At 36.5% G+C, this 14,372-nt stretch overlaps 1 protein-coding gene across 1 annotated transcript in view; it reads right to left on the reverse strand.

Moving 5' to 3' along the window:
• Positions 1-14,372, reverse strand: part of PDE3A (phosphodiesterase 3A) — a 369,019-nt gene that overhangs the window by 24,705 nt on the left and 329,942 nt on the right. Inside the window, exons 8-10 of the mRNA XM_023725502.1 lie at positions 9,404-9,558; positions 6,984-7,121; positions 2,324-2,435 (exon numbers count right to left, since the gene is read on the reverse strand). Of these exons, the coding sequence (XP_023581270.1) occupies positions 2,324-2,435; positions 6,984-7,121; positions 9,404-9,558 (405 nt within the window). The remainder of the gene's footprint in view (positions 1-2,323; positions 2,436-6,983; positions 7,122-9,403; positions 9,559-14,372) is intronic.

Here is a 14,372-nt window from a genome sequence, read left to right on the forward strand (position 1 = left end):
TTTTTTTTTTTCAATTAATTATGGAATTTTTTAGATGGAATCATTAGAAATATAATTCTCTATGAGTCAATATTAAAGTAGCTAAATATACAACAAATTTTTGTGTTGTTAATTATAATTAATGGTATGCAAAGTTTTTAATAAATATGTATATTAGTCTAAATTTAGAACCTCAGCACAGATGAGATATTTTAAATGATCGTCAATCAAACTGAAGCTTTCCTGTGCAAACGATGTAAATAAACTCCCTTATGGAAAGTTTCTGGGGTAGCTTATATAACAAGTAGTTTTATTATATCAATTCTTTTCACATGGAATGTGAATGTTTCAGGAAAAACATATATTCACTTATATATAAATGTAATAAGAAAATGTAAATCTAAACAATAAAATTTAGAATCAGAAAACTTCTTTTTACACTTAAATATTGGCCACATTTTCCTATGATTTACTGATATATTACTGGCAGAAAAGTTAGTAGATACTATATTTATGGCATCTAGTACCAATTTGAACCAAGTGGAATTTGGCCATGGCCAAATATATCATTAAAATATATTTGGAAGTATAACATTAACTCGGAAATTTAGTCTGGTGACTAGCTGTTCTTGGGTGTTTTCCGCGGCTTCCTTTCTATAAAAGTTTATTTATGTAACTCCTTCACCTCTTAGACATCACTAACACTTATGTCAATCACTGGCATTCAACCAGGGTGGGCCCTGGGAAAATGGTATTAAAAAAGCAAGGCTTATCTTGAGGTCCTTTCAAACTACCCCTTTGCCATATCTTCCAACTTCCCTGGCCTCCTCAGTCTGACTTTCCCAGGGGCTTTTGTGCTCTTAAGCACCTCTTTCCCCAATTCCAGCTGTATTTTGGTCCCAAATTCTTCAACAAATCTTATTAATAGATTCAGTTTGTCATTTTCCTTTCTTATCACACATCATCCACAGTGCATTTTCGTTCCATTGTAGCATGTGGTCTGCATTTTGAAAACTCACATGGTAATAATGGATCACTAGGTTAATGTGTTCCCCCTTTCTGGAAATACCTTTGCTTTATATAATTTTTATCTAACTTCAGCTCCTGTGACTACAAAAAGATGTGGGTTTATAAAGTCCAACATACATAAAAGCAAATTAAAACTTCAAATTTAAAATATGTTCACTTTGAAATGAGACTAAAAATACTTTGCTATAGTTGACTTAGAACATTTTTAAATTAAGGAAAATCTTTTTCTTTTGTTAAATGAAAAAATTTTAAGGTCTTAATACTGAAATCTTATGATAGAAAAAAGGTCAAGATTTAAACAAAACATACGTAAGAGAAGTATTTGTTCATTCAGCATATATTTAAAATTATATAAAAAATTTTAACCATTTAATTCTCCTTTTTGTGCCTTCTTTTTCCTTGTACTCCTAAGTGACATGGTGCATACAATGTATTACGTTTGACTCTTTTTCATGCTTGACATTTATTCTCTTGAAGTACTCCCATGATTTCTATATATTTCTACAACTTCCCTCGTTTGACCTGAGTGTTTTCTCCAGTTCTATATACTTTGTAACCTGTAGGACAATTCTACTTATGGGTTCTGATAATACCCAAAATGCTACATATTGAAAATCTAATTTAACATCTCTGTGTTCCAATCTCTCATTATTAAAAATGGCAAACTTATGATCACAGTACTCTAAAGGTTGGACCTTTGACTGTGTCCTCTCCTTGGCTCTTCACACTTCTCTATTTTTAAATCTTTCTAATTATTTTGCCATAACCACTTACAGATAGCTCTGCTTTATCAGTTTATAAAGTAGACCATCATCTTCCTATTCCACTACCCACAGCTGAATTTATCTTCAATATTTAGTGAATGAGCTGGATACCTTTTCAGATGCCAGAACAAAAGCCATTCATCCAATGAAAGAGACAGATTATAAAATAAGCAATAAATTTAACATCTGATTATTTATTTATCAAACACTTTTAAGTTGTACTTACTATGTGAAGGGCACTGTTATAACCCGTTTAAAAGTATTACTTCATTTGATCCTCATAACACTATTAGGAAGTAGATATGATCACATTTTATGAGTAAAAAAAAAGAGGCGTGTAGAGCTTAAGTAAGACCCAGGGTCACACAGCTGGTAAGTGAAGAGGCCAGGATTCTAACACAGGGCATATCTCCTCACCACTATACCCTGTGAGCGTATTGAGTGGCTACAGTGTATCAGTCTGTGCTACCTGCTGACAATGTAGAATCTCACTACTCCTGGCAAATTAAACAGATTTTTAAAATATTATTCCACAAGCAACTTATACTTACAAGGAATATCCCTGTACCCAATCTCCAAAGCATGAAAGTAATTCATAAATTCCCTAATTGGAATTTTAAAAGCTTCAAACAGACCCATGTCTTCAAAAAGTCTATATGATACCTGTAAAAGAGAAAGACAAAGCCTTATCAAATATCCCACAGTGTGTGTAAGACATGAAGAGAAAAATGAAAGATAAAAGTGTGCATTCCATCAACCATATTAATTTCCTGCCAGCAGAGCACACTTAACTGGGAATAACAAATCAAGTACGCATTGAGGACCTCTATGTGCTTAGCCCTTGTAGTCCTCAAGGGTTTATAATCTATTTTTAAGGGTCGAGTCTAGACATATAGCCAAGAAACCAATAGAACAATATATACCATGGCAATATACCAGTGCATAAAAGAGCACTAAATTGTGTGCCATATGGACAATTAGAGAATAACACATACTAAAGTCCTAATTGTATGGTATACAGCATAATACTAAAGAATGAGAGAAAGAAAGCTTTAATTTGGACTAATTTTGTCCAAAAAGCTTTTCAGATGATAATGGACACAGAAGTGCACCTTCAGGAATGGATAAGGAGAGAGGAAAAGGTTTGGCTTAACTAAAATATATAGAGAGAAAATATTTATTCTAAACCAATATAAGTAACAGTATTTGATCTAGTTTCTCTCACTTGTTTTCTCTCTTCCTCTTTCAAATATTTATTCTCTTTCCAATTACTCTGACTACCCTGGTGAATATCTTTGGATGTAATGGGTACATTTGACATGCAAAAGATGGAGAAAAAGAAATAATGGAAGAATAGAAGAAGGCAATGGGGAAATACATGGTTATTTATCCGGCAGAATGGAGCACAGCACCATTTCAAATAGCCTTATTTCATGTCACGAAGCACTGTGTTGGTTACAGTTCAGAATATTTTTAAAAAGAATTATTCATCTTTTTAATTATTCACATCTTTTCTTAAAATTCTCTTGAGATACTTCTTCTAAATCTTCTATATATTGCTTCATAGCTAAATTTTTCTCATTTGTTATTGAATTTTAATCTATTCAAATTAACTAATATTCTTTCAATATATATTCACCGTTTATGAGTCATATGTATTATACATACACACATACATACATACATTACCAAAAAAGGATTTAATTCTTTTAGCATATATTGATTGAGTACCTACTATTTGTCAGACAATTTTCTATGCATGTGGCATATATGGGTGAACATAACAAAGATCTGTTCCTTCATGGAGCTTACAGTCTAGCAAGGGAGGACAGTAAATGACAGCCATAATAAATAAACAGATTATATACTATGGCAGAAGGCGATAAGTCAAATGGTTAAAGAAAAAGTGGAGCAAGGATAGAGGGTTAAGAGTGCAGGGAGGGCATGGAAGTTGCCATTTGATATAAGATGTTGAGAGTAGGCATATTCAGAAGGAGACATTTGAGGAGAGAATTGAAGGAAGTATCACATGAGCTCCATGGATATCTAAGGAAAATTTTTCCACATAGCCAGTTCAAAGGTCCTGAGGTATGCTCAGTGTATTCAAGAAAGAGGAAGAAGGCCAGCATGCGGATAGCAATAGGAATTTAAGTCAGAGGAGTAACTGGGGGGTGGGGTTGGAATGTGGTGTGGACTAGAGTGCTGGAAGCTAGATGGACCATTATAAGGGCTTTTACTCTGAGTGAGGCAGGGAGACTGGAACAGGATAGTGACTTAGGTTTTGAAAGGAGCACTCTAGCTGCTGGTTGAAAATAGATTGTATAATTATTCGTCTCAATTTCTATATGCTTTTCTTCACATAATGAAGAATGGCAAATGTATTTCTTCTTTTTCCTGTGTAACTAACATTCCTACCTATTCTCTTTAAAATTGCAGTGAAGTTTGTCATTTCTGTCATATTATGTTTCAAGCTGTATCTTCTTTTAGTTGTCTCTTCTCTACCATAATTACTTTAGACTATATTTGAGTTCTTGTTTATAAGCCCCTAAGGGATTTAACTATTCATATTACTTCAATAATAATAATAATAACAGCAGCAGCATCACACATATATGTGACATTTAATAAGTGAGGGGCTTCCTTTAAGTCCTTTACATACATTAATACTTTACATATAGTTAATCCTCACAACAACTTATATGCACCGTTAATTACTAACATTTGAAAGTGGAAGAAATTGAGGCACTGGGATGTTATAAGTGACTTGTCTAAGATCACACAGCTGATACACAACAGAGTCAGGATTCAAGCCAAGCATTTTGGCTTCAGATTTTAGAACTTGTTAAAGCATTTTGACTTCAGATTTTAGAACTTGCTAACTTATACTTAGCAAGGCAAATGGAGTTACATTTTCTCAAAATTCAATATTTTGCAATTAGGGAAAGTATGCAGTGACATAATTAGAATCACGTAAAAATGCAATATTTTATTTTTAAATGAAGACTGGAAAAAAGACACATTGAAGAATTTAGCTGAAGTCTAATTGTTAATTGTCTATATTCTTCCTAAGAATTATTAGTATCACAAGACTCTGACAATGTGGCAATGCTGATCAAGATCCACCCTTCTACCCCACAGCTTATAGAACTTCAGGGAGAGCTGAGTACCCGCCAGGATATTTGGCTGTAAAACTGATTGCTGTACTAACAACCACCCTACTTTTTCAGGCTCCCCATTTGGAGAGCTCGAAGACACTTAATCAGTTAATATATTTTACAGGAAATTGAGAAGCAGTTCAAATGAACACAAAAAGAAAAAAAAAAACAAAAACCTGGGCTTTTAATATGGATAGGTCTGCACTAGGATCCTGGGTCCAATATTTACATTTACTTACGACTTTTGAAGAATAGGATATCTTCTTTAAGCCCCAATTTCTTCTGTAAAGATTTAAAACAAAACACAACAGACAAACAAACCTGCACCCAAGTCCCTGTGAAGATTAAACTGAAGGGCTTGGGGGAGTCTGTGCCATCTAGGTCAACGACAAAACAATGTGAGAGTTTTTTCTCTCCATACCAGCAAACACATTCTACCATGAAAGAAGAGAAAGAAGAGTTCCTGGCCCACTGCACATATTCTGTGGCGCCATTCCAGGTACATTTCTGGGAAAGAGTCACTCCCTCCAAGTTGTAGTCTGAAATGGATTTCAGAAAGTGGGATACAAAAGCTCCCAGGACGAATCCTCAGGAGTGAGGCTAAGGTAGATTAAACAGCTACCCTTAAACCTATCCTCAAAATCAGTTTACATGAAAGAGATTGCTTAGCACTGAGGAGAAACGAAGAGGAAGGGGATAATTAACTCCTAGTACAAGGACTGCCATTATATTTCAGAACATATTCATGATTAGAATGAGTTTAGCAGAGGCAACAATTAATTGCTTATTATAAGGATTTGTAATTCTTCTGAGCTTCATATTCCATCAAGATTTTAACAAGCTTCTTTTGTGTGTATCAAGCTTAACGGCCACCATTTTGTCACGTATCTATTTCCCTAATAGACCAGCAGTTCCTTCAGGGTGGGGACATATTTCTCTTCTTGAAGGCTAGACTAGTTCTCTTTGCTTGTAGAACTGAACACTAGAGAAAAAGGCATTCTATCTACTCCCTTCAAACCTTCACAAATCAGGAATCATCACTCTGAAGACTGCACACTCCAACGCCATTGAGGGGTCTGAAAAAAGCCTGTCTCGCACGCACACACTAGAAATCTGTATCACACAGATTCCTCTCAGTGTTTTGCAGGAAGTGTTAGTGTCCCCAGTAAATGTGACTTGGGTCCTGAATTGTCACCTAAGTAGTATATTAACAAATTTAATAGGCTTTATTATCTCTGCAGTAATATTTATTTAAAGCTTCAAGAACACACCTAAAACATTTCTAAACAGGCTGATAAATATTATCGAATAATTTCCTTTAATTGATGGAGATTATGTGGGTAGGTGTTTAATAACATAGTAAATCCATCCTTTTGTTTTGTTTTCTTAGCATAAACATGTTCAAATTTTTAATTTCTGTACAAGTTTTCTTTCTCCTTAAAGGAAACAAACATGTCTTTATTTGGGACACCTTGAAAGCAATTTAGCTTAAAAACACACACACACTAAACGGCTTGTAATACAGCAATAGCGCTCATCTATATTTCTTGCGATAAATAAAGGTATTTTCCATATTAAAATATAGAAAAATCTATTTGATGTTTTTTCTCTCAGGCCTTTGGGGAATCTTATTTCTACACAATGTATTATTTTTGATAAGGCCTAAGATTGTAATATTCAAATATTTTTAAAAAGTCACTGGAAAAATAATAGACAATAAGTTAGTGTTTATACTAATAGATTTTGGGGCTTGTGCTAGCTTTTCTTTTGCTGAATTTTCCCAATTTTAGATTGTTGGGCAATCATGTTCATGCATCCACCCACCGTCCCTTAAAATGTACGTAATATTTTAATTGCAGAACATATATGGTATTCTACTCACTTGAGGGTTATAATTTCTTTTGTTAACCCCACCACCAAGGAATGTACAGAGTGCTGTGTGAGAAGATTTACTTTCTCCAAACACGACCCATTCACAGGTGTCATGAATCTACATAGCTGTATGCAACCGAGGCATTGTTTTTTCCTCAGTTATACGTATGAATGCATTTCATACCTGACTAAGAATACAGCCACATTTTCTTCCTATCTTTTCCATCAAATCAAAAACTGGAAAATTCCAAGTATTTAGCTGCTCCATAATTGAGTCCAGGTTATCCATGACAAGAGGTTCAGGAGCAAGAATTGGTTTGTCCTGTAATGAAGATTAAGGGAGAAATGTTTTAACTGCATGCAGTTTTTCTACAAAGTAATTTAACCTTTGGTAAGTTCAACTTAACAACTGAGGTTACCTGAAATGAGTGACTTAAAACGTCACATGAATGAGTGAATCTTAAAAAAAAAAAAAATCAAGATGAATAAGACATTGACGCCAGAGTAAGGAGAAAAAGGCCCAGTGCTGTTTCAGACCATGAACTTTGCATTATTTGGTGCTCACCTATCTCTGGTTCATACAAACTACAGCAACAGTGGGTGTTTATTCCAAAAGTTAAAACAACTGTGTTTTGGTCTAGTACAGGGTTCTTTTTTTTTTTTTCCTCATGGATTTTCTTTATTTAACGAACCACTCTGTTATTTAGCTAAAAGGTAACCCTAGGGGATAGTTTCTGTCCAAGGTTTAAGGGGTATCTCAGGGTGATAGTCTAGACTTTGTAAGAATTTCAGATCTGTTCCACATTTTTTCTCCCAGTCTATCAGGATCCATCTCCTGTGGCCCTTATCAGAACGGTCAGTAGCAGTAGCCAGGCACCATCTAGTTCTTCTGGTCTAGGGTAGATAAGGCCATGATTCATGTAGACTATTGGTCCTGTAGACTAGTTTCTTCTGAGTCCTTGGTTTCCTTCTTTCTCTTTTGCTCCGGATGAGTAGTGACCAATAGTTGTATCTTAGACGGCTATTCGGCAGCTTTCAAGACCCCAGACACTACTCACCAAACTAAGATGTAGAACATGATCTTTTTGAAGTATATTATGCCAATTGACTGAGTTGTCCCATGAAACTACGGTCCTAAGCCTTCAAACGTAGACAGCCATATTTGCAAGGTGTTTGGTTATGTCTAAGAAGTATTCGTAACTGTGCCCCTTATGTGTTTTATTATATATATGAATATATATGCATGCACACACAGACCTGCATATACATATAGATACATCTATCCATGTGTACATATGTACACACACGCACGTATATATAATATGTATATATGCCCATATACATAAACATGGAGCCCTGGTAGTGCAGTGGTTAAGCGCTTAGCAGCTAACCAAAAGGTTAGCAGTTTAAACTTATCAGCTGCTCCATGGGAAAAGGATGTGGCTGTCTGCTTCCTTAAAGATTACATCCTTGGAAACTCTATGGGACAGTTCTACTTTGTCCTATAGGGTTCCTATAATTGACTTGATGCCAACGGGTATACACATACAGGCAAATACACATACATACGTGATCACATTTTTTTTTGGTTGGTGTTGTTTAGCACAGGGTTCTTAAATGAAGATTCATGTAAGGACTTCAGAGAACTCTGAAATTATATGTAAATTTATATTTACATAAATTTGTCTGGACTAAGAGTTCTTGGCTATATTGGATTCTCAAAAGAAATCTAGGAGTAGGGAGGGGGAGGTCAATCACCCCTACGCTAATTAGTCACATTTATATTAATGCTTCAGAATTAGCATTAATTCTGTGGAATGACAATTGCCACATTTTTCAAGGATTTCAAAATAATCCATGTGTTCTATCACTTCTTGAGAAACATGCACCGTGTAAATGTAAAGATATTTTATAACTGGTTCCAAATGAGGACGTTCTTAAGAGCACATTTTCAAAAAAGAGAGAGAAAATAAACAAAATGATGATTTAAATCATTTTGTCGGGCAATTTATTGATTTAAAAATGGCAAATTAGGTAAAAGAATTAACTCAAATGCATACTTTCATCCTCTTTAAATGGGTCCATTATGCGCAAAATAAATCATCACTAAAGACTATTTTAATAGGTAGCAAATGTCAGTATAAACCTAGCTTAATATAATAAGAAAATAAATATTAGATTACTTTATAAATAAATAAGATGCTAGAGAAAAAAACAGCAGAAAAAAATCCTAAGACAACTAATACCTACATTTCTCTTGCTTATCTTTATAAATAACGTACCATTTAAAATACTGTTGTACAGAATAAAATAATTCATTCTCCCTATGAGTGCTCACACTTTTTGATTGTGTTAAGAAATATCTGCAGTCATTTCCAGAGATGAATATTTATGTTTTTAATCACCAAATAATAGACCCATTAAGAGATCAATAAGGCTTGGAAGGATAAAAATCATATTGTTAAATATGGGTAGGGCTATAATACACGTGTGGTTCAAATGAGATCTGCAAGTCTAATGATTCGGGGATCTATAGCTGAGCGTAGCTCCATGGTAGAAGCCAATTTCACAAGCAAATGAGTGAGTTAAGTGATATGGGGCTACCAGAAATATCATGGTCTCCGGGGTGTAGGTGCTGCAAGCTGACACTTTCCTCAGCGGCTCTCTGGGGCACTCAGTCTCATCTTCATTCTGTACAATATCGCTGCTGTCACTGTTGTTATTGGTTTCATAATCAGAGGTAACTTGGGCTGTGTCATCTGCAATTGGAAGAAAACAACTTATTATGAGAGCCGCCATGGGGAAAGGCACTCCATTTAAGCAAGTTTTCCTGAAATGCATATTGTGAATGTACAGTTTGGGAAAATATTGCTTTCAGAAGCTTACACACCGAAAATATAGGATAATTGGGTAGGAAAAAACACACATTTTTGAACCCATATAATAGATAGGAATTATGATCTGTGATCTATTCAGTATTCAATAATTCCTCAATAATAATTTTTAGATTAGTAGTTCAAATTTTTAAAAAATCCTGTGGTTTTCTATATCTTTCCCTTTATTCCTCCCCCAATATACTAAAGCACTGAGTAACTAAGACACTAACTCTAGAATGAGTATAGGGGTGGGAAAAATTATGTTAATATATCCAGGAACTAAGTGGTCTGCTGAGCATCAAGTGATAGCATGTACTTTAGTTGTTGTTGTTATGTGCCATTGAGTCGGTTCTGACTCATAGTCGGTTCTGACTCATAGCAACCCTATAGGACAGGGTAGAACTGCCCCATAGGGTCTCCAAGGAGAAGCTGGTGGATTCAAACTGCCAACTTTTTGGCTAGTAGTCTGAGCTCTTAACCACTTTGCCACCAGGGCTCCATGTACTTAAGACTAGGACAGATTTTGTGTATCCAATCTTGTTCCCTTGGAGTTTGTATCTTCCTTCCTTTATGTTCTCTGCCACTGTCTCCATTTCAGTCAGCACTAAACTGTACTACCTGAAGGACCAAGCGTTTGAAGAACATGCTCCTGGAGCAAAGACCTGAGGAAGCTTCTCGTAGTTGAATAAGGTACCTGAATGAAATTTATTGAGGGCTTGCTATATGCCAGGTGCCACTTAAAGCACTTTATCTGTATTAACACATTCAATTCCCTCAACAATCCTATGAGGCAAGTATTATTCAATTGTTATTATCCTCACTTTGCAGATAGGAAACTGCGGCATGGAAAGATAAGTAAATAGTCCAAGGTCACACAGCTTGTAAATGTTGCTGCCAGAATTTGAACTCAGGAAGTCTGATCCTAGTTTTTATGTTCTTTATTTTTGATAACGTCTAGTCTTTTTGTTCTTGTTGATGTTTGTCTTTTTTTTTTTATCATTATTACATTCTACGGTCTAAGAAATCTGTGCCTTCCTCAAAGTCACAAAGATATTCTCCTGTGTTTTCTTCTAGAAGGTTTATCATTTTAGTTTTTACATTTAGGTCTCTGCTGCCATTCCTAAGTGCCGTTGAGTCGATTCCGACTCACAGCGATCCTATAGGATAGAGTAGAACTGCCCCATAGGGTTGCCAAGGCTGTAATCTTTATGGAAGCAGACTGCCACATGTTTCTCCTGCAGAGCAGCTGGTGGGTACCTTTCAGTACAGGTAGTCCTCAATTTACAATGGGGCTCCATTCTGACAACAGAAGTCGGTCCTGACATAAGCCGAATACTTTTTTTTTTTTTAGTTTTCATTAGCACCTACTATATAGCAGTGTTTTGAACAGTAAATCATAACATTGAACAACTGAGGATGATAATATCAACAAATTACATGCTGCAACACTGTACGTAGTACATATTACTAACGATAACGTGTACCACCCCAAGAAAAACGGTCATAGGTCACATTTGTTGTAACTTGAATACATCGGAAATCAGAGATTACTGTACTCAATATAGTAGGAGATGGGGGTGACGTTCTTCTTCTTTTTTTTCTAACATCATTTATCAAAAGGGCTAGCCTTTTCCCCACTGGATTGCTTTGACATCTTTGTTGAAAACCAAATGACTTATAAGGAAGGGTTTAAATCGAGGCTTTCTATTCCACCTGATTTATTTGCCAGCAATACTCTTGATTGCTTCAGCTTAAGTCTTAATATCAGGAAATGTATATTCTCTAACTTTGTTCTCCTTCTTTGGGTATTCTAGTTTTGTTGCATATCCTTACACATTTTCTTAAGTTGTAGTGAATAATGACTTTTGTTAAGTAGTCTGTTCCAATCAGAAATATCTTGTAGGAAACCAAAAGCTGGTTCTTTGAAAGGATCAACAAAATCGACAAACCACTGGCCAGACTGACAAAAGGAAAACAGGAGAAGATGCAAATAACCCAAATAAGAAATGAATTGGGGAACATTATAACAGATCCAACTGAAATAAAAAGGATCATAACAGAGTACTATGAAAAACTATACTCCAAATTTGAAAACCTAGAGGAAATGGACACATTTCTAGAAATACACTACCTACCCAAACTAATACAAAATGATGTTGAAAATCTGAACAGACCCATAACAAGAGAAGAGATTGAAAAGGTAATAAAAAAAAACCCCAACAAAAAAAAATCCTGGCCCAGATCACTTCACTGGAGAATTCTACCAAACATTCAGAGAAAAGCTTACACCAGTACTACTTAAACTATTTCAGAATGTAGAAAAGAAAGGGATACTTCCAAATTCATTCTATGAAGAGAGCATAACCTTGATACCAAAACCAGGCAAAGACACCACGAAAAAGGAAAACTACAGACCAATATCTCTCATGAATATAGATGCAAAAATTCTCAACAAAATTCTACCCAATAGAATTCAGCATCATATCAAAAAAATAATACCACGACCAAGTGAGATTCTTATCAGGTATGCAAGGATGGTTCAACATTAGAAAATCAACCAACATAATCCATCACATAAACAAAAGAATCACATGATTTACCAAAAGACAAATAATCCAATTAAAAAACAGGCAAAGGAAATGAACAGATACCTCACCAAAGAAGACATTCAAGCAGCCAACAGACACATGAGGAAATGCCCGTGATCACTAGCCATTAGAGAAATGCAGATCAAAACTACAAAGAGGGGCCAAGACGGTGGAATAGTCAGATGCTTCTTGTGGTCCCTCTTACAATGAAGACCCAAAAAAACAAGTGAATTGATTATATATGACAATCTAGGAGCCCGGAACATCAAAGGCAAAGTTGAGGAATTGGACTGAGTGGCAGGGGGAGGGAGAGACAGTTAGGAAGTAGCGAGCAGTTGCCAGACCTGACCTGGCAGGAGCTGGCACCCTTCAGGTCAGATCAGCTGGCATTCTCAGTGAGGCAAGCAGTGGTGCTTGGGAGGCGTTTTCCACATCGGGAGAGACTGAGTGGCAGAGAGTCTACTAAGGCTTCCGGAACCAGTGAAAGGTGGTGTTCTATCAACAAAAGATAACTACATATGTCTGACCTACTGTGCTGATCAAAAAACACCCTCTTTGGGAAAAACCTCTTTCCCATTTACCTGCCCCCTCCCTGCTCTACATCAGGTCCTGGGCTGGCTTCAGCGATTGCCGAGTCCCATGGGCCAGAAGTAGGACCTGTCACACGCCCTGAGCTATTCTCCCAGCCTTGGAGAGGGAACAAATTAACAAACAGGGAAAAAATAATCCGCCAGTTCCCCGAAGCCAGGAACTCAGTGTACGCATAGCTCCTTTGCCTAAGCACAGGCATAAGGAGTCCACAGACTTTGAATGCCTTTCACCCCTGCATAGACCTGTGTGGGCCCATTTCAACAGCATAAGCCCTCATTAGCACTGTACAACAGGGTATATACCTGAAGCCTAACTTCAATTGCATCAGTTATATAGTGAAGTGGCAGATTCGTGACATTTGGCACTGCTCAGCCCATTAAACAGGATCCTCATCTACCCACATCTGGGGCCAGAGGACTGGTGGCTCCACCCACGCCACCTAGCCACCCTCGACAGCGGTCCAAGAATACGTGGTTCCTCCCAGTCCTTAAAGCCAACAGCATTGGGTGCCTCTAGTCTGGACGCAAAACCCACCCACATAGATGCTCTAGGGAACAGGGACATGCTTTCCTCCCAGACACTCAGGGGCAGCCATCAGCCCCCAGCCTTGCTCAGCACGTGACCCCCTACTGCAGCCAGACACCTGTGCCTACACCAATCACCCCTGATGATCTAGGACTGTAGGTGAGAGCCTGCACCACACGCTTGGTGACAGACTACCTGGACACCTAAGCTTAATTGATACAAGAAAAGTAAACAGACGTCTGGGCTCACATAACTAGTAACAGATCTGATCATCTGGTGACAGGACATTAGTGTTTCAAAGGCACCAATAATCAAATTACCTCACACAAGCAGCCTATTAGGGCATATCAAAACAAAACAAAACAAGAAGGCAGGACACAGTAAGCAAACATAAAATAAATAAATATAATAACTTACGATGGCTCAGAAAAAACAGCCAACATCAAATCATATAAACAGGCAGACCACGATGGTTTCAGCAAGCTCCCAAAACAAAGAATCAAGAAATTTTCTGAGGGAAATAATTTCTTAGAATTACCTGAGGTAGAATACAAAAAATAAATATACAGAACACTTCAAGAGATCAGGAAGGAGACCATTCAAAATGCAGAAAAATCCAAGGAACACACAGAAAAAGTAATAAAGGCACTCAGAAGATTAGAGAAGAGCATAATGGCAAATTTAACAGGCTGCAAGACCCATAGAGAGACAACAATCAGAAATCCAGAAGATTAACAATAAAATTTCAGAATTCGACAACTAAATAGAAAGTCATAGGAGCAAAATGGAGGCAATGGAAGTCAGAATTAGTGAGATTGAAAATAAAGCATTTGATACCAACTTATATGAGGAAAAATCAGACAAAAGAATTTTAAAAAATGAAGAAACCTAAGAATTATCTGGGACTCTATCAAGAGGAATAACCTACATGTGATTGCAGTACCAGAACAGGGGGAGATAACACAAAATACAGAGAGAATTGCTGAAGATTTG

The sequence above is a fragment of the Trichechus manatus genome, unplaced genomic scaffold (assembly GCF_000243295.1).
Source record: "Trichechus manatus latirostris isolate Lorelei unplaced genomic scaffold, TriManLat1.0 scaffold00320, whole genome shotgun sequence".
NCBI lineage: Eukaryota > Metazoa > Chordata > Mammalia > Sirenia > Trichechidae > Trichechus > Trichechus manatus.